The sequence below is a fragment of the Watersipora subatra genome, chromosome 5 (genome assembly GCF_963576615.1).
Source record: "Watersipora subatra chromosome 5, tzWatSuba1.1, whole genome shotgun sequence".
Classification (NCBI taxonomy): Eukaryota; Metazoa; Bryozoa; class Gymnolaemata; order Cheilostomatida; family Watersiporidae; genus Watersipora; species Watersipora subatra.
This window is the reverse complement of record NC_088712.1, coordinates 28,501,249-28,528,324: the sequence shown is the minus strand read 5'-3', so window position 1 is coordinate 28,528,324 and position 27,076 is coordinate 28,501,249. Positions and strand designations below refer to the sequence as shown.

Sequence of the window (27,076 nt, the reverse complement as noted above, 5' to 3'; positions counted from 1 at the left end):
ATATGGAAATGAATTATGGAAATGTTATGGAAATGGAAATAATATGGAAATGAATTATGGAAATATTATGGAAATGGAAATAATATGGAAATAAATTATGGAAATGTTATGGAAATGGAAATAATATGGAAATGAATTATGGAAATGTTATGGAAATGGAAAAACTACGGAAATGAATTATGGAAATGTTATGGAAATGGAAATTGTGACAAACACGTAATCCCTGACGACAGCATAAACAAAACAAGCTGTACAAAAGCACAATGGCTAGTTAGAAAAAAATTTTGTATTATCAAAATTATTTTACTGTATGTGTTTTTCTAATTGGAGCAGTACTACAACTCTTACAGAAAGCAAAGGATAAGGTAGATAAGCGACGTAGATTTGCAGGCGATCTATCACTTTTTTTTGGAGTTATAAACCTTTACCTTTATCATACAAACCATAGATGCAAATACAATTTACATGTATTACCGACAGATTATGAGGGGCAAGACCATTTAGCGTGAAAGCGCAATGACAACTCGATGATTTGGTCCAGAGATATTTACGAGTCCCAGGTTATGTCGTATCGAAAATGGAAGGTTAATGTTTGAGTATTCACGGATATGGCAGCTCAACACAACAAAAATGCGGGTATTTTAAAATTTATATTTTTGATATATTAATTCTTGTAAACTGTATTGCCTATGTAGAATGTACAGCCTATTGCAATGCTTACATTACGTCATGCTTGATGCAATGACTTTGTGTTAGAGATTCAGTTGCGTTTTGAATTGGAATAAACTGAGTGTTTGATAAACATACCACAAGCTATTTCGGCAAAACTGTGACAATAATGGCAGTAAAACTTTCAGACTTGATTAAAACCTATGAAGACGTAGAGAAAAGTGGTGACTTTTCTGAGTGGTGTGACAAGTTAGAGCTTGTAGCTGAGCTGCAGAATATTACGGAGTTGAAATCTTTTGTGCCACTCTTTCTGTATGGACTGGCATTCGCCATTTATAAACAACTGTCAGCCGACACTAAAAAGGATTATGCACTGATTAAACAGGAGCTAATGACTGCTTTTGGAGTAAATAACTTTTGCGCATATGGACAACTACAAAGAAGGATATACAAAGAAGGAGAAACTGTTGATGTTTACCTGGCAGATTTGCGTAGCCTAGTAGCTCTGATTGGCCAAACAATACCAGAACCCTTGTTGAAGTGTGCTTTTGTGACTGGGTTACCAATTGATGTAGCTACCCAGATAAAATCCATTTCAGCAGTTGAAAAACTTTCGTTGTCAGAGTTGGCCACGAGAGCAAGAATGATTGTTTAGCAATGGTGGAGCACAAGGGTCTGCGTAATGGGGTATGTAGGCTCAAAACCTGCTGGACAGATTTGTTCAATTTGAAATGGCAGAAGTCATGGAGCCCACCAGTGCCCATACAAGGTTGTAAAGAGTGCAAAAAGGCTAATAAAGTGTTACAACTGTCAAGAGCTTGGCAATCACATAGCTAGGAATTGCCCTAAGGCTAAGGGAAACGAGAATGGGGGAGTGTCTGCACCGGATACTCTTCCTGCTACAAGTCACTGAACAAAGAGGTGCTACCATTTATTGATATATATGTAAACAAAGTATTGGTATGAGCTCTTGTAGATACTAGTTGCGAACAGACTGTGGTTTTAGATGATTTTTGTGTTAATTTAGGTAAAAGGCCTAGCGGTCCTGTTCAAATTGTCAGCATGTTAAATGGTAAAACTTACTGAGTGTAAGGGTGAAACTGTTTTAGAAGTCAATGTCACAGGAAAAGAAGAGCTTCCTCTGCAGTGCTTGATTGCGCCAGCACTAGTAGGTGGAGCACAAGTGATATTGGGAATGGATGCTATTGCTAAACTCGGTGGAGTTAAAGTTGATGTTCACAATGGTGTTACGTTTGGTGGTGAGGTGCCAGTGATAAGTGTTGGCACAAGACACCAGAGTAGTTTAGGGATTGCTGATAAAGATTTCACTGCATGGTTTGATGGTAGTGCATAGTTTGTCAGATGGAAATGGAAAGATGATGAACCGATTCTACAAAATCATTGCTCTGAATACAAGATAAATGATGATGACAGAAAAGAGTTTGATGAAGAAGTGCAACGCTAGATAGATGATGAATGGCTGGAGTTATATGATAGCACAGTCCATGGTCATGTAGAGGGGATAATTCCATTGATGGCTGCAAAACAACCAAACAAGCCCAATAAGATTCGCCTTGTTATGGATTACCGTGAACTAAACAACTGTATTCACAGTAATCTAGGTGTTGAGACTGCAATTTACCAAGAAAAACTGCGAAATTGGAGGTTAGGGAAAAGCAAAGCATGTCTGTTAGATTTGAAGAAGGCTTATCTACAAATTCATATAGAGCCCAGTCTGAAAAGATTCCCCGGCAGTGAAGTACAGAGGTAAAATGTATCTAGTGACACGCATGGGATTTGGTTTGAATGTTGCTCCCAAGGTAATGTCCAAGATCATAGATAAAGTGCTCTCATTGGATGAACAGATTTGCAATGGAGCTGATCACTACATTGATGACATTTGGGTAAACGAGGAGGTGGTTCAAGCTGATGTTGTTAGAGCCCACTTACTAATGTTTGGACTTGTAGCAAAAGACCCATTGACACTATCAGATACTTGTGTGTTGGGTCTTAGAGTAAAGAATGCAGAAGATGATCAGTACAAATGGAAGTGAGATGGTGAGTTGCTTGTAGTTTCAGAAAAGGTTACCAAAAGAGACCTTTTTTCCATTTGTGCCAAACTAGTTGGACATTATCCAGTTGCTGGATGGTTAAGAGTTGCTTGTAGCTATGTAAAGAGTTTGACTAATAACATAGACTGGTCTGAAATAGTTCCTAGTTCTGTGAAATTTTTGTTGGATGAAATATTTCAAAAAGTACAAGAGCAAGACCCAGTGAGAGGCAAGTGGGATGTCAAGAAGACCTCTCAGTGTACTGTGTGGTGTGACGCCAGCAACTTGGCTCTCGGAGTGTCTCTGGAGGTAGATGGTTACACTGTTGAGGATGCAGCATGGCTATGTAAAGAGGATGATGGTGCTCATATAAATGTTGCTGAGCTAGAAGCTGCATTGAAAGGAAGCAACTTAGCGCTAACGTGGAAAATGGCAAATATGCAAGTGATCACAGATTCAGCTACCGTTTATGGGTGGATAAATTCAGTGATAAAAGATACCAAAAGGCCTAAGGTTAGTGGCCTCAGTGCGCTGATCACTCGACGTAGACTTGGAATTATTGGTCAGCTGATTGATGAATACGGGTTAATACTAATGATCAAACTTGTTCCATCAGGTGAGAACAAGTCGGATGTCCTAACCAGAGTACCAAAGAAATGGCAACAAGTTGTTGCATGCTCAGGGGTTGCACCTTCTAACACAGATGAGATAGAAGACGTAAAGAAAGTTCATCAAGACCACCACTTTGGTGTCAGCAAAACTCTGTACTTGGCACAGAAAAAGCTTGGACGAACAATCAAGAAAGACATAGTTGAGCGAGTAGGGAAAACTTGTCTTATGTGTAACAGTGTAGATCCTCATCCAATCAAATAGGATCATGGTCAGCTAAACGTAGCAAATGTATGGGAGCGCCTTGCATCAGATATTACTCATGTGAACGGTCGACCTTATCTGACTATTATTGATTGTGGGCCTAGCAGGTTTTCTCTTTGGTTCAAACTGGCTAATGGAACATCAGACGTAGTAATCAAACAGTTGGACAATGTGTTTCGAGAACGTGGACCGACCTTCTAAGGATTTTCTGAGTGACAATGGCCCATGTTTCACAAGCGCTAGAATGAAAGAGTTTTTGCAGAAATGGAGTGTAGAGCAGATCCTCAGCTGTGCCTATAAACCTACTGGAAATGGAATAATTGAAAGACATCACCGTACTATAAAAAGAGCAGTCATAAGAACTGGTAAAGGACCTGAAGAACTCCAAAACACCAAACTCCAATGGTATAGTGCCTGTGGAAGAACTATACAGCTATCGCAGTGATTTAGCAGGGGCGGCCAAATCGACGGAAATACCACAAAAGCTTAGTGACAATAGAGACTGCAGCCTTAACCCATACAAATTTGAAGACACTGTTTATGTCAAGCCACTTAATGCTAGGTGCTTTGATAAGTGGAAATGCCGAAAAGTGACAAAGATAATTTCTAGCACTTCGGTTGAAGTCGATGGCACAAATAGGCATGTGTCTGACCTGAGGTTGGCTCATCAAGACGACATTGCAGATGGTATACATGTATCAACTAGGCCAACTAGAGAGTCTAATCAGGTCGAAGTTGAGTTTAGTACTTCAGACCTGCTTGATAACAATGCTCAGTTGAATAGAGAGCCTGTTGACTCGGATCTCGATCGAAATAGTGACTTTGAAAACAGACCTGTTCGAGATAGACGTCTTCCTAAGTAGTTATCAAATTTTGTGCTGTAATGGTTGTACAAATCAGTTAATCCTGAGATCTATTAGATGTTATGCTGTATGGTTTTACAACAGTTGATCTTGAGATCAAGAGGGGATGTAGAATGTATTGCCTTTTGCCTATGTAGAATGTACAGCCCATTGCAATGCTTACATTACGTCATGCTTGATGCAATGACTTTGTGTTAGAGATTCAGTTGCGTTTTGAATTGGAATTAACTGAGTGTTTGATAAACATACCACAATTCTCAATATATTGAAAGTTCTTAATGTGTGATGTGTGACTACTTTTTATGTGCATGTTCAACTAAACAGGAAACTAATTTCAAACTTAATATTTATAAGACCGATGTCTACATACTGCTTGTAACGGATGCGCCAAACACTTCCTCTTACCTCTTCTTCTTTTGAGCGTACTAGAGCAAATCCAATGGGTGCGCTTCTTTAATTTAAGTTGTTAGCCAGCATTTGGTAGTTATGTCGTGTTTGAGATTACGACTAAGGTGAGTGGCAGTGTATTAAAGATGTAGTTGCGTCAAAAATGAAATTAGGACCCATAAAAGGCTAAAACATCAGCTACAATTTGATGCCATTTTTGTCTTTGTAGACCAACCCTGTCCAGAGATATATGCGTTTGAATGAGGCCCTCTTTTAAAAAGCTCACGTTCCAGCGGGTGCCAATTTCGTGACGTCACTAGCTTGTTTTCTGAAACGAAACCACGAGCGATAAATATGAGGTCGCTTCGTTAGCCAATCACGATCGCGAAATTTTTATATAGACCGTAATAAATGTTATCACTCGTAAAACGCGTTGTCTGTGATCTCGAAGATTCTCATCGCTAGAGAATTCATGCTCATCGTTACTGATTCAACGCGTTTCAACAATTACTAAGTTATACATAGTTTTAAAATGGCTTCAAGTTCGAGCGACCGCTACTCAGAGTTATCTGAGCAACGTTTAGTAAAAGATTAGAGTAGACAGCCTATGGCCAAAGCTGACAGGCGTCAGCAGCGTTTTGCTGCAGAAGAAGACAGAATGGAGGTAAATTAACTTAGAGTCTTCTATACTTTAGTAAATGTAATATTTTTTATAGTCATAAATACATATACTAATTAATAAAATGATAATTCTTTGCTATCTCCAATCATCGTTTCATAGCTTATCTGCCGTTTTACCTAGCTATAATATTTTTTTCGAATTTTCTTTGGTAAATTAGAGTCATGATTACAAATTATTTTCACACGTAGAAAGTGGGTAAAATCGATTGATCATTGCAAATCTTTAATTTCCAGAACCAAAGCTTCGAATCGTTGGCTTGGCGTACTTGTGCCTTTATTAAATGTTTATTCGTTTTTAAAATTACACTCGCAATCTATTTAACTCCCAATTTGGAAGCTGTCAATAGATACGCTTTAGAATGACATATCTATGAATGACATATTTATTGCATCTACTTTGTTTACATTTACTTGTTTTACTGATTACAGAATGTTTATGTCGTCCCACCAGCCGAAGAAGCTTTGTCAGTGTGGAAACTGCTATAAAGGAGAAAGCAAGACTTGAATGCGTGCTGGATGATGTTTTGTTTGAGTTTGTTGCAGTAGATGAATTTGTCTTATTGTATCAGCTAATACTATGTGAGTGGCCACGACTTGATGAATATTTTTAATAAAAGCTTTATGCCGAGATGAAAATATTTTTGCTTGTAAAAATTATATAATAAAATAATATTGTTGAAGATAATGCAAAACATGATTTGCAGAATATTGTAGTGAATCGGATATGGTATATGGGTGTCCGCAGAACTGGAGAATGTGAGTTCAAATCCAGTTTGCAGCAGACTTCTCATCCTTAAAACTCTATCCCTGTCTATATTCTTTTCAAAAAGGTGGCTTGCTAGTAGTAAGAAACTAGTAAGAAACTAGTACGTAGGCAATAGGTAATAGGCGACATAATGTGGGCGGGGCTTATGGGAGGCTGTATATCGTTTATATGGGTAGCTGCAGAACTGTGCTGATACAAAGACCGCGTTCTACATAAAGTGACTAGACAGAATTACCGTAGACCGGTAGAATTGGTAGTCGGTAACCAAATGTTTACACAACATTTGGAGAAAGTGAGTAGAACAAACTTTCAATTTTCGTTATTTGAGGCCTTTTAAACATTCATAATAATGCATCTGTAGCAGGATTTAAAATTTTATTCTAGCCAACACGAGCAAATACAAAATAAGATATATGCCAATAGAGCCGCGTAAGACTAGACTTTTATCGCAAATAGCCGATGTGAATACGAGAGATAGAGAGAGGTTGCCAAACGCGTGACATCATTTTTGGCGAGGCTGGGCACGTTTTTGTGGCCTGAGCGTTTTTACGGTGATCAGATTTTTTCGGTTTTAATCTTCAAATATCTTGGCAATGCGATCGCGTAACACAACAAACAACATATCAACTGATAGAGAAAAAAAAATGCTTTCTTTTAAGATCAACTTAAATTTTGACGCAACTACATCTTTAATAGTGTTAGTTTATTATGTGCATGGTTGGCGGAAGATCTTCGGTTTAAGTTCTTCAACGGCTCGTGGTAGGAAGCTGTTGTAGTAAACAGATTGTTTGACGTACATTTGTGTAGTTTTCTGTTGGCCATAGCTCTGGTGGAAACCATGAATGCCGGTCAATCTAGTATCAGATCATCATATCAACAAAACACTGTCGAGAACGGGTCATTGTCACCATAATTAATTTGAATTAATTATGGTGAATTAGTTTGAATTGATATAATTCTAATATAGTGCGTTTAACGCCAAGAATTGACTATTAACCTTCAGTGAATGGTCTGATGCAGTGAGGTACATAAGCTTGGCAATCGATACTTGACAAAACTCCTATGTCATAATTTTGTTTAGCAGTGATTATTCAGCAATTGTTTTGGCTAAAGCAGTAAAATGTTGTATAAATGAATAGAATTACATGAACTGAAGCAAACAAGGAGAAGAAGAGAATCTGTCTTTCATTCCACTTCCTTATAAACTCCCAATACTACCTCATCTACTAGCTTTACCCACTAACTTAATTTGCTAGCTTTACCCACCAGCTTTATTCACTAGCTTTATCACTCACTGTAATTGCCAAGACCATCTGTACTGTTTTAAGCTCAGACGCCAATATAGCCTGAGCTAACAAATCCCATAATACAACATAAAGAAATATGTTATAACGTCAGGCTACTGTTGTTATGGTTGATTGGAAAGAAATTATGTTGTACACAATTAATCCGAATCCACACACAACACCAAGTGTTGAATTTAATTTATTATTTTATTCTATTTTGACTATGTTAAGTTTGTGCACTTTTGCTTATCTTGTATGAACTAATTAGATTATTACTAGTTCAAGTACTAGCGAAGATGTTAAGCTGCTGTAAGCAATACCTACTGATATTTACTAACAATAGTTACTTTTTGATTCTGTAAATCAAACAGTTAAAATGCAAAACTAACACAAGTCTAAAACAATAATATTAGTGACGAAAGGTTAAAATAGTCGATGAATGTTACACCCTTACGCGAACAGTCATCCATGTTCTGTTGCTCAGTCCTATCTGGTTGTAAGTCTCGACAGTCAAACGAGAGTCATGACAGTTCATGGGTAGATATTCTGTGGTTGAGATAGTGAATTGGAGGAGGCTCAGCTGAAAATGGAGATAAGACTCCACAGGCAGGGGAAAGAGGCTCGGCAGACACAAGAAAAGGAGACTCCACAGGCAGAGGAAAGAGTATCAGCAGGCAGAGGGGAAAAAGAGCTCGGTAGGTGGTGGGGAAGAGGGTCCACAGGCATGGGAAAAGCCTCAGCAGGCAAAGGGGAAAGAGCTCCACAGGCGGGGTAAGAGCTCTGCAGGCGGGGGCAAAGCGGCCGAGTCATTGGAGCTGTTCTTTTTTTATAGATATTTCTGTTAGTCTGTGAGATGGTGTTCAGGCACTCATGTTCTGTTATTTATGCTACGGAGAGTTAGTATTTGAGTGGACTTGTCTTAAGTATGTCATGGGAATTTACTGATTGGAAAGGATTAACTTCATTTATTTTTGTCATGTTTGGTAGAAGTCTAATTTTTTTAGTGGTTTTCTATGAGCCCCATAAAATTCCCTTATGGGTTACATTCACTAAAGATTTCTAATCCACTTGTGGATATGTATATGATGGCTGTTTTCTGCTGGTTTTCTGATGTACTAGGTGCTCGTTGTAATCTTGCGTATATTTCCATGGCTTAAGAGCTTCTCTATTATGTACTATCTGCTTTTGCTAATACTTCGATACGACACTATGGTGAAGGTTAACTGGAACTACCTTCATCTTACTTAGCTTCGACCAATAAGCTTAACCTCCTGCTCTCGTCTCTTTGGTGGTGTGTTGGATTGTGTTCGGTTTCTGCAGCTATCTGTTTTGATTAACTATTCAGTAAGTATTTTGAAGGGAAGGCCATACTAACGTATTTGAGCTAGTTTTTTAGGAGATTATCAGAAGAAAAGTGTGTGCTATGTAAAGCTTTTCGCCTTCTTCGACTCAATTATGTGAAACTGATTTGTAAGCTTTTATAGAATCAAACCATTGACATATGGGCATATCTCTGATAGATGTAAAGATAGACTGTTGAAGTTACCAGTCATTGGGTACCAGTCATCCAATTTTTTTACCTATTTTGAGTCTTAAAACTTGTGTCTTTTTCTAACATGCGCAAAAGCAGCCTTGAAGTAATTATTTGCTGATAGTCTAATTTTTCTTTCTTGAGCAACTGTTCAGCATGGTTTCCTTCTATCTGTTTTGCAATGCTGGGGTAAATAGTTAGCCACCAGCTTTCTTGCCAATGATGGCGTTTTTTTCAGTCACAATTTAATACACCCATTGAGACTTGAAGAGGGCGGTCAAATAGAGGTGGTGTTTAAATAGAGGCTGGCATTGTATTTCTCAACTAGCTCTTCAGAATCTTAGGAAAATAAATTTAACCTTTTTACAGGCGAAGCGAATGTCGCCTATATTTTGCGCTCTCCTTCGAGTGGAGCGACATTAACCCTTTTAGATGCAAGAAAGCGGTTAATTTACCTCCAACTTTTACATGTTGCATTTTGCACAAATAATGATAAACTTTTAGCCGGAAGGGCGCTTAGTAGAGTTGCCCCGATTTTAATATCGGAATCGGTATTGCTGCCGATATGGGTGTTAAGTATCTGAATCGGTATCGGACGATCTTTTCTTAAAAAATCGGAAACTTCAGATACTTTTTACAGATCAACTATTTAGTAGACAACCGTATTTTAGCCTGCTACGCTAATAAAAAATCACCAGCTGCAAGTTCCTTACTTTTATCTAATGAATTTTGGGCCTGTCACGCAATCTATTTCATGTCTATAGCCTAATTAACATCCACACAGCTGAGAAATCTTTTGGCTTTAGTCAGGACGTAATCACAAAGTGCGGTATTTCCCAATTACAGCGATATGTTTTGTTGCAGCCAATCACGAACAAAAGAACAATGATGAGAAACAAGAATGTGGTGTAACGTTTCTATTTACTAGCATTACGAAAGTAATTTGAGCAGTCGATGCATAAAGTTATCTATCTCTCTTGATCCTGACGATATGTTGTATCGTTTGTACCGCATAAAATAACCTCAGTGGCTTATCGGTATTTAGTCTGTCCTCCATCATATGTGGCAAGTGAGTCCTTTTTCAGTACGACTGGCTACATCGATAGTGATAAAAGATAAAGGCGTTTCACTGAGATAATTGAATCACTAACAGTAATTAAACGAAACATTTATTTGCTCTAAACATGTACAGGGGCAACAGTTCGTTCAGCAGTAGAAGAGAGACTTAATTATCACAGATAAAGCTGTACCACTAACAATAATTACCATTATTAATAACAGATTTAAAGAAACATGGACTGTTTTGTTACTAGATGCACGGTATGGCAGTATGTGAATGTATATACATGTATATCTTTTTTCCATAAATACAAACAAATAATACATCAATATTTATATTTTTTTGCATTATATTTGCATAATAAAATTAACAATTATCTATGCAATGCAAAAGATCTGAATCCAATTATTTTTCAATAAGAATCGGTATATCGAATCGGTATCTGAATCGGCTGATGAAATTAGATTCAGGGCATCTCTAGCGCTTTGCACAACTTTCAGCCTAAAAATAGTCATTCATATACCATCATAAATGTAAACCATTTTTCACATGTGTCGAAGTATCAAGACTGTTTGACAAGCAACTACTATTAGCCTGATACAGCTTAATTATTTCTATGGTGTTGCTTTCAAAATTTAAACGAAAACATTGAAAAGCTTTGGAGTTGGAAAACTGACTTTGATATGAACAATAACAATAAAATAGTCAATTATTATTGATGTAACCGAGTTATTATTAGTATGATTTGGACACTTCTACTGAGCACTTGCTGTTATGGGTTCATAAAAATCAAAGATTGTCAAAGTGGCGGTCAAATATAGATGACATTCAATGAAAGGATGGCACTTATTTTTTCAACTCTTCCGTATAGTGATGGTTAAATAGAGGTGGTGTTCGAATGAAGGTGACATTCAATTAGAGGTTTTACAGTATATATTTTTTTGATGTCATTATTCTAGTTGTAATTCACATTTATTGTATCTGTTGCAACTTTAGAGGAACTGCTTGTAAATATATATAGTTTGTTTTATATTGTTTATTATATGTGAATTGCATGAGTTGAAAATGAACCTACACTGTAAGATGTGTACATCTAACAAATTGAAAATGAAACTACACTGTAAGTGTCGTACATTTAACAAGTTTAAAATGAAACTGCGCTGTCGGTGCTGTGCATCTCCCAAGTTTAAAATGAAACTACGCTGCAAGTGCTGCGCATCTCCCAAGTTTAAAATGAAACTGCTTTTAAGTGTTGTGCATCTAACGATATAAAATGAAACTACGATGTAAGTGCTGTGCATCTACCAATATAAAATGAAACTATGCAGTAAGTGCTGTGCATCTACCAATATAAAATGAAACTACGCTGTAAGCGCTGTACATCTAACAAGTTCATGAACATATGTTTTTTCTGTTGAATGTTTCTATGTACATACATCCTGGTTCAGGATGAACAACACAAAAGTTATAAAATAACAACTAATGATAATAAGCAATGGTAATGATGCTTATAGATAAATAAGAACAAATATGTGACATCAGTTTTAACCAAACAAATTAATTCGTTGTTCATATGCTTTGCTCGGTCATAACCTACCAGACTTTGACCTACCGCACTTAGACTCAGTACTTTGTTAGCAGATGAGTGCGATCTGTTGGATCTCATTAGTAAAGAGAATCTTGGAGACAGAGCCTCTCCGGAGCTGTGGCCTGAGCAAAGTAAGTTCTGGCTGATTATGTCCTCGGTAGAGCTTCACAATATCTAAAAATCACCGGACGATTCGATACTGTAAATAGACGATTCATGATATGTTGTATTATTATTATGTAAATGTTTTTTGTATATTTTAATTTTAAAAAGAGGCTGTTTTATGTTCATGATAATTAGAAACATTTCATGAATGCATGGGATGAGCTTATTATTTGACTAGAAGGCCTGTGAATTTCAGTTTCAGTATCGCTCACTCTGAAAATCGTCACGTGTGAGACAAATTGCCATTGTACAATTATATATATGTATGATTGGCGATACTTTTTCACATAGTTGCGATTTTTAAATCGTCCACCTTGAAAATTGTAACCAAACAATTAAATCGCCATATTGTGAAGCTCTAGTCCGCAGTGTTGCCGAGCAACAGTGTTACCGAGCAACAGTGTTACCGAGCAACAGTGTTACCGAGCAACAGTGTTACCGAGCAACAGTGTTACCGAGCAACAGTGTTACCGAGCAACAGAATGTGTTTTCTCTTGATGGGATTTTTAAGGGTCTAAACAGGAATGGCCTGATGATAATTGCAGAATTTTTTATAGAGATATCCAAAAACTTGAAACATGTATATGTAAATTGGCACCAAACTTTTCACACAAAACAGAGATATCATGTTTTGGTTTCGTCTGTATCAACATATTCATAAGCAATGAATTGAACAGTTGTAACTATCATGACAAAGTAGAGTCAAACCTCAACATACGAAGTTGATCCTTTCTAATTTTTGATTTGTATGTCGAAACCGTCGTATGTTGGAGCAAATGTTGGAGCATATTAGATTCCGTCATAGCTTGTTTAATTTGTCCCAGAGTTCAAAACATAATCGATTTCAAATAGCATTAAACCAAATTATCGTATTTATTTTGTACCACTTTTCATCAAACATTGAAAATATTTTATGCATGATTACATACAGGTCGTTGCATAGCCCGTTGTTGCCCGATTTACTGAGGACGGCTCGACTAGTCACTATCTAACGATGTTTCTATTAACCTTTTGACAATATACTTAATCGATGTTGGTGTGAGAAAACTGATGTCTCTAAGAAGATGTTTCACCAATTGTAAAGCGGCCAAATGACTGCTTCGCGACTTCCTTAGTTGCGAAAAAAAAAATCGATTGGTTTGATGACACCTTAGCACCCTAAAATGTTTAGAAAAGCTGAGGCTATACGAGGTCTGATCCAAAAGTTCCCGGAATGGAGTTGTATACTCGTGCATATTCACACGATGGAAAAACCCATCGCAGGGTTGGCTGGGAAACACCTCTGGAGTGTTGTCACAAAATTTTAGGTTGCTATGACAATGCGTTCTCATGTGAGCTAACGATATGTCAAGGTCTGTCTGGTGCTTCCGTCTTTTTAAAAAAAAAATTTATCGTCGTGTCTAATAAACCAGAACAGCGCATTTGCATTAAATTTTGTGTGAAATTAGGAAAAACAAGGATATTACGACCTTTAAAATAAAGTTTTGATCATTCTTGAAAGCTTCCTTAAAATTGTTGCAAGCGTGCATCCTGAGCGCATTTTGGTCATCAGTCAGCAAGCTTGGCACGAACTTTGCTGCGACTCGTTTAATTTGTTAAAAAATTGTTTAAATTGTCAGTTAAAATTTTTTGAACAGTTCCAAAACTAAGTCCAGTCTCTCAAGATATCTCTAATGGTTAAACGTCGATCTGGCATGACTAGTGACCTCACACTGTCAATTTACGAGCAGGTTCTTGCCGACGCTGGTCTGCCAGACCTCGCGTCATCTTCAGTGCTGTCTCTACCTTCACAAAAACGTTTGTACCACTCAAAAATTTGTGTTTTTATAGACCAGCATTTTCGAAAGCAATAGTTAACATTTCAACTGTCTGAGTACTTGTTTTCCCTAATTTCGCACAAAATTTAATGCAAACACGCTGTTCCGATTGATTAAGCATGACGATAAATTTGTTAAAAAAAAGACGGAAGCACCGGACAGACCTTGACATATCGTTAGCTCACATGAGAACGCATTGTCATAGCAACCTGACATTTTGTGACAACACTCCAGAGGTGTTTCCCAACCAACCCCGCGATGGGTTTTTCTATCGGGTAAATATGCAGGAGTATACAACTCCATTCCGGGAACTTTTGAATCAGACCTCATATATATATACAAGTATATATATTATTATTCAAACATATTTGTTTTAATTTTGGCCCATTTTAATTTTCATGTTCACAAACGCAATTTTGTAAAGCAATTTTTGGACGTTTCATGTTGAAATTCACCTTGTATCAGGAATCGCTAAACGTATTATGGAAATGTTTACTTTTCCATATCCATTTTCGTAAACATAAATATTCCCATAATTTTATGGAAATGGATATGGAAATTTTATTTTAGAAATATGGAAATGGTATGGAAATGAATTATGGAAATGGAAATAGGGAAATGAAATAGGGAAATGTTATGGAAATGGAAATAATATGGAAATGAATTATGGAAATGGAAATGAATTATGGAAATGTTATGGAAATTAATTATGGAAATGTTATGGAAATTGTGACATACACGTAGTCCCTGCCTTGTATATCGAAGCAAGTTATATTGGCACAATTTTAGCATTGCATGTGAAAAGCCTGTTATTTAGAGGTCATCATAAGTCGAGGTGTTGACTATGCTTAAAGTACGCATGAGGGTACCACTCAGCAGAAATTGTGAACAAAAATTTTCTACTAAAGTAAAACATAGGAAAAAGTTGCTTCTAAATATTCACACAATAAAGGAGAAATATTTTGGTTAAGATCCTCCTTTTGGCTGGTAATAGACGTGGTTGTAGTTAATAACTAGCACCTTCACTATTGCACGTGCTTCACGATTGGACAGTTATTGTTGAAGTAGATGTACCCGAATGACATACATGTGGAGGGCCTTTCGGTGTTCAGGGCCACCTGTCCTTAGCAACTAGTCGCTTTATCACATCGATTTCTAACGATCGAAAACATGAATTCAGTCTTTCAACATTCTCTTGCAGTGCCCGGAGTAAGTGAGTTTGCAGCGATGGGAGGCCTCGCATCGGTAAGCATAAAATCTAAGTCTATTATCTCTTGCTTTTCTTTTGAAGGTCATCTATAAAAGGACGGGTTATTTTTAAGGTATAAGGGCAAAGTATAGGCAATTAAAATTACAATCAAGTCTTTACTTTTGTACAAGTACAGTCAAACCTTTACCTATGTACAAGTACACTCAAACTTCTACCCATGTACAAGTACAGCCAAAACCTATACTTACAAATACAGTCAAACTTCTACCTATCTACAAGTACAGTCAAACCTCTACCTATGTGCAAGTACAGCCAAAACCTATACTTGCAAGTACAGCCAAAACCTAACTTACAAGTACAGTCAAACCTTTACTAATGATCACCTACTGATTTGAATTTTTAAAAGTTAATGTGAGGTTTGAGCGAATAAGTACTTTACTAAACCCGAGGCAATTTACAACAGGCAATAAAATAATAAATAAAACATGAAAATAATGAAATGTATTTAAGTTTACCTACTGTATGCGCAGCTGAGACTACGCTTCTATGTTCATGTCTATCAAAATTAATAATTTAGTTTTACTTTATTAGTTAATTTGATTTTTATTTATATTAATTTACTCTTATACTCTAATTCATTTGTGTTAATTCAGTGTGTAATTTCGGTGCAATATGTGTATTATAGCGTTATCATATGTATTTAGGCTGTGGAATAAAATAAACAAACTACATTTAATTATTATGGTAATTTTTTATTCTATGAATGATGTCTTTTACATAAGGAGCAAATCCTGAAATAAATTAGGGTAGAACCTTGTTTATAGGCCTTAGATGTGAACCTAAAATTCTGTTTGAAAGTTTGGCGTGCGGATTGTACACACAGTCTAAATAGTATTTTTAAACTTCTCACTACGTTCGACATCAAGGTACTTTTTAAAATGCGCAAGTGCTAAGAAATATTCAGTACTTGTACTGATGTAATGAGGTCATTAGTTGTGGTCACTGTCAGCCAATCAACTGTCTTTAACACTTGATTCCATTCATCATGTTGCTTTCTGTTGATGCCAAAAACTGCAGCAGCATTTGGGTTGGTAGTTTCTAAAGCTACACTCACAACTTCCAATTTAAACCCAGCCTCTTGTTTGGCCTTCTCGATGACATGGGTTACAAAATCTGCTCTCTGATTTGGTACTTGTTTCCTGTGGTTTGCTGAAGGTGTAACACTTTTTCCACAAAGGTAGGAACACGCATTGGTCAATTGTCACCTCGTCAGCCAACGCATTGGTCGATTGTCACCTCGTCAGCCAACAGATGCGCGTGACTACAGATAAAGATGGTAGACTGAGTGAACGACTTATATGGCTAGGTTAAATTAGTCATGACTACAAAAGCTAGATGGTAGACTGAGTGAACGACTTATATGGCTAGGTTAAATTAGTTGTGACTACAGATAAAGATGGTGGACTGAGTGAACGCTCATATGGCTAGGTTAAATTAGTCGTGACTACAGATAAGGATGGTAGACTGAGTGAACGACTCACATGGCTAGGTTAAATTAGTCGTGACTACAGATAAAGATGGCAGACTGAGTGAACGACTCACATGGCTAGTTTAAATTAGTCGTGACTACAGATAAAGATGGTAGACTGAGTGAACGACTCACATGGCTAGGTTAAATTAGTCATGACTACATATAAAGATGGCAGACTGAGTGAACGACTCACATGGCTAGTTTAAATTAGTCGTGACTACAGATAAAGATGGTAGACTGAGTGAACGACACATATGGCTAGGTTAAATTAGTCGTGACTACAGATAAAGATGGTAGACTGAGTAAACGACTCGTATGGCTAGGTTAAATTAGTCATGACTACAGATAAAGATGGTAGACTGAGTGAACGACTCACATGGCTAGGTTAAATTAGTCGTGACTACAGATAAAGATGGTAGATTGAGTGAAGGTCTCATATGGCTTGGTTAAATTAGTCGTGACTACAGATAAAGATGGTGGACTGAGTGAACGCTCATATGGCTAGGTTAAATTAGTCGTGACTACAGATAAGGATGGTAGACTGAGTGAACGACTCATATGGTTAGGTTAAATTAGTCGTGACTACAGATAAAGATGGTAGATTGAGTGAAGGTCTCATATGGCTAGGTTAAATTGGTCGTGACTACAGATAAAGATGGTAGACTGAGTGAACGACTCATATGGCTAGGTTAAATTAGTCATGACTACAGATAAAGATGGTAGACTGAGTGAACGACTCATATGGCTAGGTTAAATTAGTCATGACTACAGATAAATATGGTAGAATGAGTGAACGACTCATATGGCTAGGTTAAATTAGTCATGACTACAGATAAAGATGGTAGACTGAGTGAACGACTTATATGGCTAGGTTAAATTAGTTGTGACTACAGATAAAGATGGTGGACTGAGTGAACGCTCATATGGCTAGGTTAAATTAGTCGTGACTACAGATAAAGATGGTAGATTGAGTGAAGGTCTCATATGGCTAGGTTAAATTGGTCGTGACTACAGATAAAGATGGTAGACTGAGTGAACGACTCATATGGTTAGGTTAAATTAGTCGTGACTACAGATAAAGATGGTAGATTGAGTGAAGGTCTCACATGGCTAGGTTAAATTGGTCGTGACTACAGATAAAGATGGTAGACTGAGTGAACAACACATATGGCTAGGTTAAATTAGTCGTGACTACAGATAAAGATGGTAGACTGAGTGAACAACTCATATGGCTAGGTTAAATTGGTCGTGACTACAGATAAAGATGGTGGACTGAGTGAACAACACATATGGCTAGGCTAAATTAGTCGTGACTACAGATACAGATGGTAGACTGAGTGAACGACTCGTATGGCTAGGTTAAATTAGTCGTGACTACAGATAAAGATGGTAGACTGAGTGAACGACACATATGGCTAGGTTAAATTGGTCGTGACTACAGATAAAGATGGTAGACTGAGTGAACAACTCATATGGCTAGGTTAAATTAGTCGTGACTACAGATACAGATGGTAGACTGAGTGAACGACTCGTATGGCTAGGTTAAATTAGTCGTGACTACAGATAAATAAGTCGTGTTAAATTAATGGAAAAACAGCAGACAACTTGAACAAGCCGTATACCTGTAACTCTAAAATCAACCTTCAACGATTGGGATACGTCCTAAAAATGGTGGCGGCTTATACACGAGGATTTACGATAGTCTGTTAGTATAAGGTTGAATGATAACTGTTTCATTAAATTAAACAGTACTTATCATGAAGATTTTTGGCTATGGAACAAATTATTAAGGGACTGTGTATTTGTATCAGCATATGGCAGTCTTAACATATCTAGCAGATCTCGTATGTAGATGTCTCTAACAGTCTTCTCTGTGCTCAGCTTTATGAATACATTCCGAGAGAGCCCTGTATTTGGCACCCACTGTGATATGGTAAGCAGCAGATGTGTGGTAACTGTATCACAGGGTTTACATGCTTCGAATGGGTTCGGAGTTGCCCACTGACGAAGAATTTGCACCTTTTCGGTTCAACGATTCGGAGTTGCACTGTAGATCTTTATAGGATTCGTGATGTATTCGTCAAAAGAAACCTTGTTAAGGTAGACGAGCAAGTCACTTTTTAATTCATGTATAGTCAATTACCAAATCTAAAAAAGTAATTATTACATCATCCTCGGATGAGCAACTCATCCTTGGCATGTTAATGTAAAGGCAAAGAAGTCAAGCAAAAACAATACTGATTAGCAGTAGAACATTTCTGTACATAGCAGAAACCCGCATGGTTGTCAAATTTGTTGCCTCCACTGGGAAGAACTTAGCCGAGTAATAGTGATTCGGGTCCAACAGCTACAAATAGTACTCTCACAGCGAATACCTTCACATAAATTTAGCAAAATGAAATGGCGTCAATCACGTTCGAATTTTACCGTTTCAATGATTTGGAGTGGAAGCAACTCCAGTCGAAGCATAAAAACGCACTGTATGACTTCTATGATGGTTTGGAGTAGCAAAGATGGGTTCTGTGCACAAATGTCGTCGTTTTTTGCAGACTTTCTCTGGTTGCTCCACGGCTGCCAAACCGAAGTGGATGAATGACTTGGAAGCAGACGATGTCAACACGGTGCATGAGTTGAGTAATTTGACGCCTGCACAACTATTGGATAGAATAAGAAAGTTGCAAAATCTAGCCTATCAGCTCGGTCTGGAGGAAGGTAACCCGCTGCAAATCATCACTTGGATTCTCACCTTGCTAATAGTCTAATTTGCAATTTGTTATCAATGATGTAATTCATTTGTTGCAAATATCGAAATTCGGGCCGACAAATACATTTTTATTAGGAGTTATTTACTCTCACAATAGTATTCAGTAATCAGCTTATATGCCGCTTCTCATCATCTTAAAGGTTGCCTTGCAACAAAATTCACATTACAGTTTATTTGCTATCAAAAGATTCACCATGTCTTACTCTGCTGTGTTGAAGGTGCCAAATATGTGGAAATGTGATTACAAGCTCCTAAAAGTTCAAAAACGAACAGTTAATCGCCGTCATCACAAAACCGCCATAGATTAGAATCTCTTTCCAAAATGGCTCAAAAGGGACGTAGTTGTACAAGATGGCTTTGTTTACATTTTCACGCAACCTCATTCGTCGAAATATTTTCACAAATATACTTCACGTATTCAATAAAACCATGTTATTATTCTTACGCGTCTATTTTATCGTCATTGTAATGCTGTCACTTTTAGCACTGATATCTTATAACTTATCGTAAAAATTCGTTTAGTTTTTTAACCTTAGCTCGAAGGAGTACATATCATTGTCTGATAATAATGACGAGCCTGTTGGTCACCTGTGATAATCGAAAATCGCTGCAGAAATTATTTGCGAAGTATTGGGTCACATGATCAGATTACGACTAGAGGATTAGACCAAACCGAAACAAAACTGTAAAGTAGCAAGCATCTATATTTGATACGGGGTCTTCGGTAAAACCCGAAGTGTTTGTCATAAACTAGTGCTACGAGAAGTTTTATATTGAGCCTTTTATTGATTGGCCTTTCAATTTACGTGAGAACATCACGTGACAAAACAATCTTTCGTTTTTTCGTGACATCATTTTATAGTTGTCAGCCATCTTTATAGACAATTTTATCGTTAAAAACACGAAGCTTTTGCAATGATAATTTGAAAACGGTGTTTTTGTTTGCAATTTTTTATTATAGTATCAAAGCAACACCTAAAGGTGCTAGTAAATAAAAGGAAAACGATCGTTTTCGACAAATATGGCGGCTTTTTCATGAAAAAGCGCATGTGCAAACGACTTGATGACGTAAAAAAAACGACGGATAACCAGATGTAATGACGTCAGAGGAATAAACAGATTCCAATCTACGGCGACTTTATTTTTGAGCTTTTAAGAGCTTGTAATAACATTTCCACATATTTTGCACCTACAATACAGCAGAGTAAGACATGGTTAATCTTTTGATACCAAATAACTGTAATGTGAATTTTGTTGCAAGTCGACCTTTAACAATGATTACTAAATGATCAAAAAATTTTTAACTGTAAATAGATAAACATCGTTTGCCTGCTTACCATAATCCTGATTTACTGTGTTTAATATTTCCCAATGCGTGTCTATATGTACAGTGCACCCCTGGGTTACGACGTCCCTGCTATACAGTTTTTCGCCTTACAATGTGAGACACTTTTTTTTGGCTCGCCCCATACGACATTTTTTTCACTTACGGTGTCTACAAAACTTCCTCTCAAAATTCTAATCTGGCAGTCAGTGTGCTGAATACGTAGGAATAACGAAGATGCCAATATGCTATTCCCCGAAATTCGTACACATGAAAAAGATACGACGCTTGCTCTCCCTTTCACTTCAGCATTTTGCGTGTTTCTTATATGCGTGAGTGGAACAAAGATTAGTGAAAAGTAAGTGAAAGTTTATTGTGGATTTGAGCGTTTAACATACATAATATTTACTATAAACTTTAATTTATTATACGTATATAACTACATACAGTGAAACATGGATAACTCGCCCTCGGATATATCGAACACATGGTTAACTCGAATGGATTTGCTTGGTCTGTTCCCACGCAATGATAAATGGCGTTATATAACTCGACCTCGGCACCGTTAACTTGAACAGTTTTTTGCCGAATTCACGAATGTGGTTTCCGTTCAATTTATTTCGAAGGAGTTTCTACTAGTCGCGGAGCTGAGACTACTCTGCTTTCTTAACGAAAGCGCTTTTTATACGCGTATAGTGTACGTATAATTTCCCCCGTACCGTATAATGGAACCGAAAAAGAAATCGTATAAAAATGATTAATAGGGTCGCTAAGACGTTCGCTTGATTACGGCCAAGCTATAAACGTTAGAAGGTATTAGCGATAAAAATTTAATAAAGATAGACACAGCATGCAAAATACATATTGTAACAGTGATTATATGCGGATACATAAAGATAAAATGTCACAAATAGGCTCGTGGCTTGGTGTCCGCTACAACAGACATCCACTTTACGATGGCATCACGCAAGCAAAGAAAAGCGTGGAAACCTTCTGACACACTTAAAGTACTCGAGGAAATCGAAGCAGGACAAAAGCTATCAGCATTATCAAAAAGAGAAAATCTTCCAAAAAGTACAGTGTCAACATGGATTAAACAAAAAGAAAGAATAAGATCGTTATGTGACCAAAATTCATCAAGGCTAAGAGATCGTTCAACGTCGCACGATGATTTGGATGGTGTATTATTGACTTGGTTTAGACAAGTGCGTAGTGAAGGCGTACATATCGATGGGCCAATTTTGTTAGAAAAGGCTAACAAGTTTTTATAATTACTGTTTAAATTCTATTTCTACAATAAGTCACACTGTTGATCTTTGTCAAAAAATACCTTGTCACAGACTACACTCGATAAGTTTTTTAAATGAAACAACTGATCAGATGTAAAGCATGCTTTTTTGCATTGGTCATAAATGTTTACTTATGTCCAGTTTTAAAAATTATCAGAAAGAATAGATATTTTTCTATTGGGCTGAGATTTGTTTGCAGTTTTAGGTGATGTGACTGACAAGACGTTTTAAGATTAAAATTGGCAAAATTGATCTCGAGTAAAACACTCAGAAGAAAAAATGTCTTCTGAGCGTTTTAACCGCGATTAGGTTTTGCCAATTTTAATCTGAAAAAGTTCTGGCAGTCACATCACCTAAAACAACACACAAATCTCAAGTGTATAAAAATATATATACTTTCTGATAAATACTTTAAAACTCTACTTCAGATGCCCTTTAACTTACAACAAACAACCTATACTTTAGTTTTATATATACATGTAGTTTGTATATGTATCTACTGATAAATACATGGACTTGTGACTGTGATCTGATAACTTGAACGCTCTGATAACTTAAACACTTTCACTCGGTCCCGTGAAGTTTGAGTTATCCATGTTTCACTGTATATAACTTTGCTTCATTAGCCACGGGTCCTAAGTTTGTTAAGGGCGTTAAAAAAAGAAGACAATGATTATCATTGTAAGGAAGCTAGAGTTACTAGGTTAACTATAAGTTAACTATAATTACCAAGGTTAATCTACTATTTTGTTACTAATTTTAATATGTAGAGTACGTATATAAAATTTTGATGTTTTTTCACTAAGGGGTGTTTGCATTAGATAATTACTATGGGTTTCTATTATACCCCTCTATACGGCATTTTCGCCTTATGATACCAACATCGGAACGAATTACAGTCGTGTGGGGGTGGTGCACTGTACTGTTAGCTCTTACCTAAGGTCATATCTATGATCATCAGCATTTGAACATACCATGGAAGAAATAGTTTTCGACAGGAGATGAATCAAAAATTGTTTGCAGCTTGAATCACAAAACAGTAATATTGTGCTTAAAAGTTGATATCTTTGCACCATTATAACACGCATTGTTGTGTCTGAAACTCACCTCAATATATCAAAGAATCATCTATTCTAGTTTAATGTATATTTTTAGCACGAGAAATGACACGCGGAAAGTTCCTAAACATTCTTCAGCGACCAAGACAAGGGCTGGGTGCTTAACTAGCACGGAAACTAACCTCCTCTAACCTTGACTCTTTGTATCGTCCGTTGTTTTTTAGTTGTTAGAAATTTATTTTCAGTTTTAGGTTGTTAAATTTAATAATCTTTTCTTATTTGGCAAGATAAGCTATTTAATATTTGATATACAAATTAATTTATCAGGGAATGATGAGGAGACGACTTCTAGATTCTAATATTGTTTCTGTACAAATATTTGTTAATAGCAAACAAATGAAAGACAACTACATTGTCTCTCCTTACATGTATTCAGACATCTGATCAATGAGTCAAGTGACAGCTTGTCTAACCTCCTGCTTTCTCTTTGTGCCAATCTGAATAGATAAATCATTATACAAATTTCCGAAGATAATTTGGTAGAAAGTTTAGGTTGGACCATTTGGCTGGAGTTGTCCTCTCAAAGGTCTGGATGTGTAAATATTTATTCTAGTAGCACACCATCTTCCCTTAGTATTGGTATTTACGTTATTCCCGATTTTTGGGAACTGCATAATAAATGGCTGCAGCTGTTTGTTTTGCTCATTCACGAAATAAGGCATCGTCATGGTAAGGGTAGGTATGTTAATGTAGAACAACCCATCTCGGTAGTGATATCACGTACGTGGACTGAATGCTGCAGAACATGCTATTGTTGTAAAGTGTGAAAGCCTATAAGCCTTCCTTTGTCTTCACTTAAACATCAACATAATAGAGGTAAGTCGCACAGTGCTTTGCGTCTGTGCTCAAGATTTGCTTACACAGTTCTTTTGTGTTTTGACCAAACCGATATTGGGTTCAATGAAGCTGCATAATTGATAGAAATGTTTCCTATATATTGAATCATTACGGTTAAGCAAAGAAGATGAAGAGCTTGTTGGTTACAATAGGTAAGTAAAACAAGCATCGTTTATATGCTATAGTCGGAGTGGTTGCAGCCAGACACACATGTTGGTAAGCTAGTATCCATTAACATACTACTGCATTGTAGAGGTTGGTGAGAAGTATAGCTAGCTGTTACAATCGTTCATACCTTAAAAGCAGACAAATATAAGATGTTGCTATAATGTTGATCGCATAACAGTCGAACACGATTGTAGATTTCATATTTAGATGCTTTTTTGCGAAAACTAACTTGAGTAAGCTGACATTAATGCCCTCATTGGTTACATCCATTCACTCTAAGATGGATTTGCAACTAAATACAAACACCCTGCCACTAAAAGAGCACCTCAAGACATTTTTGAATACAGCATGTTTTATTCCTAGCTAGCACCCTGCAGTCCAGGAGTGATCATCAGGTGTGCTGATGAAAGAGGGAACATAGGTATCAGCGCAATTATAATGGGCTGACAGAAGGCAGTTGATTAGCACACGTGTAACAGCGTCTGTCTGTCTGTGAAGCCAACACTGCTGAGTTCAAGCCCTGTTGAATGCATTCTTTTTCCTAACCACTCAATGTAGCTTCAGATGAATGGACACGGGTCTTGCTATAGTAAAGATTATAGTGAAGATTGATACCTCAACGCACAAGAAAGATGTTAGCTGAGTGTCATCATAAAACATTTATTTACATGTTTAATGGGTGAGCAGCTGTGGTAGAGTGGTCTAGAACACCCACTTGCAAACAATAGTTTAGAGTTCAATCCCCAAAGAAGACCACTGGTGGTTAAAGAAATAACATATCACGTTAAATTGTTCTCTGCAACTAGGCATTTCCCCGGTCATAAAAACCTGTGCCACAGAACTCCCTTGTCACTGAACCCAGACATGCTAAGATCATAGAGCCATTGTTTGTACAATAATGCTTTTAAAAACACCCACAGCCTCTGTTGCAGTAAGTTGAGGATTTATCAGACTCGATCCTCAAGGAATTGCTCAAACAGACATTTAGAATTTTTAGAAATGATATGATTAGAGATCAGGAGCACGTCTCATGGGTAAGCTCGCCGCCTCCAGAGCTGGCGGTACAAAGTTCAAATCCGGTATGAAGTGAATTTTTCGCTATAACCGGACACATGACAGACCAAAAAAACAGACAAACACTGAAATTTATATAGAACTTTAAGATGCAGTTATTTATATTTGATTGTTTAAGATAATGTTAATTGTATTTGAATGTTTCAGCTAAAGCTAGATGTATTTGAACGTTTTAGGTATAGTTTGTTACATTTAAATGTTTCAGACCTAGTTAGTTGTATTTGAATGTTTCAGTTATACTTTGCTGTATTTGTATGTTTTAGATATAGCTAATTGACATGCAAATTGAACCTAGACATATTAAACAAGTTTCACTGAGTACACAATAGTGTTGTGTAACAGAGACAGATCATGAAGCACATAGTAACTTGATGTTGAATTTAGTGGTAGTTGTTGTTACCTTGGCAACGTTAACGCACATTAACAGATAACCGATACATCATCATTTTCTTTTCGTTTAAATAGCAAACCATCAGTATGAACTTCGAACAGCAGATAAATTTTTGTGAAAATATTTTGTTATACTATGCATATAATTTCATTATTTAGGTTGAGAGTTGCGTAGACAATCCAAACACAGTTCTCATGGCTTACAAACAGTGACATTCATAAAAACTCTTCAATTGGTTAAAGATGAACGAACCAACTGACAGCTGCCGGCAAAATCAGCAAATAAAACAGACTTGCTCTGAGAATACGGTTGCTCTGAGTCCAGCTAATACTGTTGGCGAACATGCACACGGCTATGAATTTGGACTAAAATGTAAATCACTACATACCAAACATCCTGAAGCAACTGCGAGATTCGTGGTGGCGTCCCGATCAGGCAAGGATGTTTCCAGAAGATTTAGGAGTACCACTCTATCAAACACAGGTTAAGACAAAAGCTTGTTTGTAGGAACTCATGGACCGATACTAGTGCCATATTTATGACTAGTACTATAGCTTAGATTATATACATACCAGTAATCATTGATAGAGTATAATGTTATAGATTAGATGATATACAGTGTACATACCAGTAATCATTGATAGAGTATAATGTTATAGATTAGATGATATACATACCAGTAATCATAGATAGAGTATAATGTTATAGATTAGATGATATACATATCAGTAATCATATATAGAGTATAATGTTATAGATTAGATGATATACATATCAGTAATCATAGATAGAGTATAATGTTATAGATTAAATGATATACATATCAGTAATCATAGATAGAGTATAATGTTATAGATTAGATGATATACATATTAGTAATCATAGATAAAGTATAATGTTATAGATTAGATGATATACATACCAGTAATCATTGATAGAGTATAATGTTATAGATTAAATGATATACATATCAGTAATCATAGGTAGAGTATAATGTTATAGATTAGATGATATACATATCAGTAATCATAGATAGAGTATAATGTTATAGATTAGATGATATACATATCAGTAATCATAGGTAGAGTATAATGTTATAGATTAGATGATATACATACCAGTAATCATAGATAGAGTATTAACTATATATGGATCATGACACCTATATACATGTATAGGCTAAAACAGTTAGCTGAAATACCTTTTGTCACCTACAGTAAGTCTTGCCTTAAGCATCATAGTTCCCTTTCCTTGTGTCTATATATTATTTATCTCACATTATGTATCTATACCATATATACCGTACTTGGGTTCTTTACATTATATCACACATTAGATTATTCATTGTCAAAAAACATCACATTGGGCTCATATTACAGGATTAATTTGTATCCCGATGGATGTATTTATACAACCACTTCAATCAGAGGTGATGACAAAGAGATAAACCAATATTTTTACAACATGTCCAAGTTTATTAAGTGTGTTTCATACAGATAAAGAACAGAGAAACCAAGAAGTAATCAATAGTAATTGCAACTAGTAAAACAACTAACAAAAGTCTATAGCAGCAAGTTTATAAAAATATTTTATAAAAAATAAAATTGCGAATAACAAACCAGTCTATAATTGG

At 36.5% G+C, this 27,076-nt stretch overlaps 1 protein-coding gene and 1 long non-coding RNA gene across 2 annotated transcripts; one reads left to right on the top strand and one right to left on the bottom strand.

Annotated features, from left to right (window-relative positions):
* The first annotated feature begins 560 nt into the window (after positions 1-560).
* On the top strand, positions 561-23,466 carry LOC137396495 (protein lin-52 homolog). Its single transcript, XM_068082794.1, has 5 exons — positions 561-636; positions 11,806-11,886; positions 14,939-14,982; positions 19,028-19,190; positions 23,011-23,466. Exons 1-5 carry the CDS (start codon positions 609-611, stop codon positions 23,076-23,078), a joined length of 384 nt encoding a protein of 127 aa, XP_067938895.1. The 5' UTR covers positions 561-608; the 3' UTR covers positions 23,079-23,466.
* On the bottom strand, positions 11,815-25,945 carry LOC137396496 (uncharacterized). The gene is made up of 4 exons (XR_010978563.1): positions 25,832-25,945; positions 16,062-16,268; positions 14,825-15,033; positions 11,815-11,929 (listed from the first exon to the last, which is right to left on the bottom strand). It is a non-coding gene; the product is annotated as an uncharacterized lncRNA (long non-coding RNA).
* Between the last annotated feature and the right edge of the window lie 1,131 nt (positions 25,946-27,076).

What these genes read in the sequence shown, in the direction of transcription:
- LOC137396495 (XM_068082794.1), top strand. Translation starts at nt 609, where the DNA reads ATGGCAGCTCAACACAACAAAAATGCGG. An exon ending in GGAGCTGTGGCCTGAGCAAA is followed by an intron (nt 11,887 to 14,938) that starts GTAAGTTCTGGC and finishes ATTCTCTTGCAG; the next exon opens with TGCCCGGAGTAAGTGAGTTT. An exon ending in CGATGGGAGGCCTCGCATCG is followed by an intron (nt 14,983 to 19,027) that starts GTAAGCATAAAA and finishes CGTTTTTTGCAG; the next exon opens with ACTTTCTCTGGTTGCTCCAC.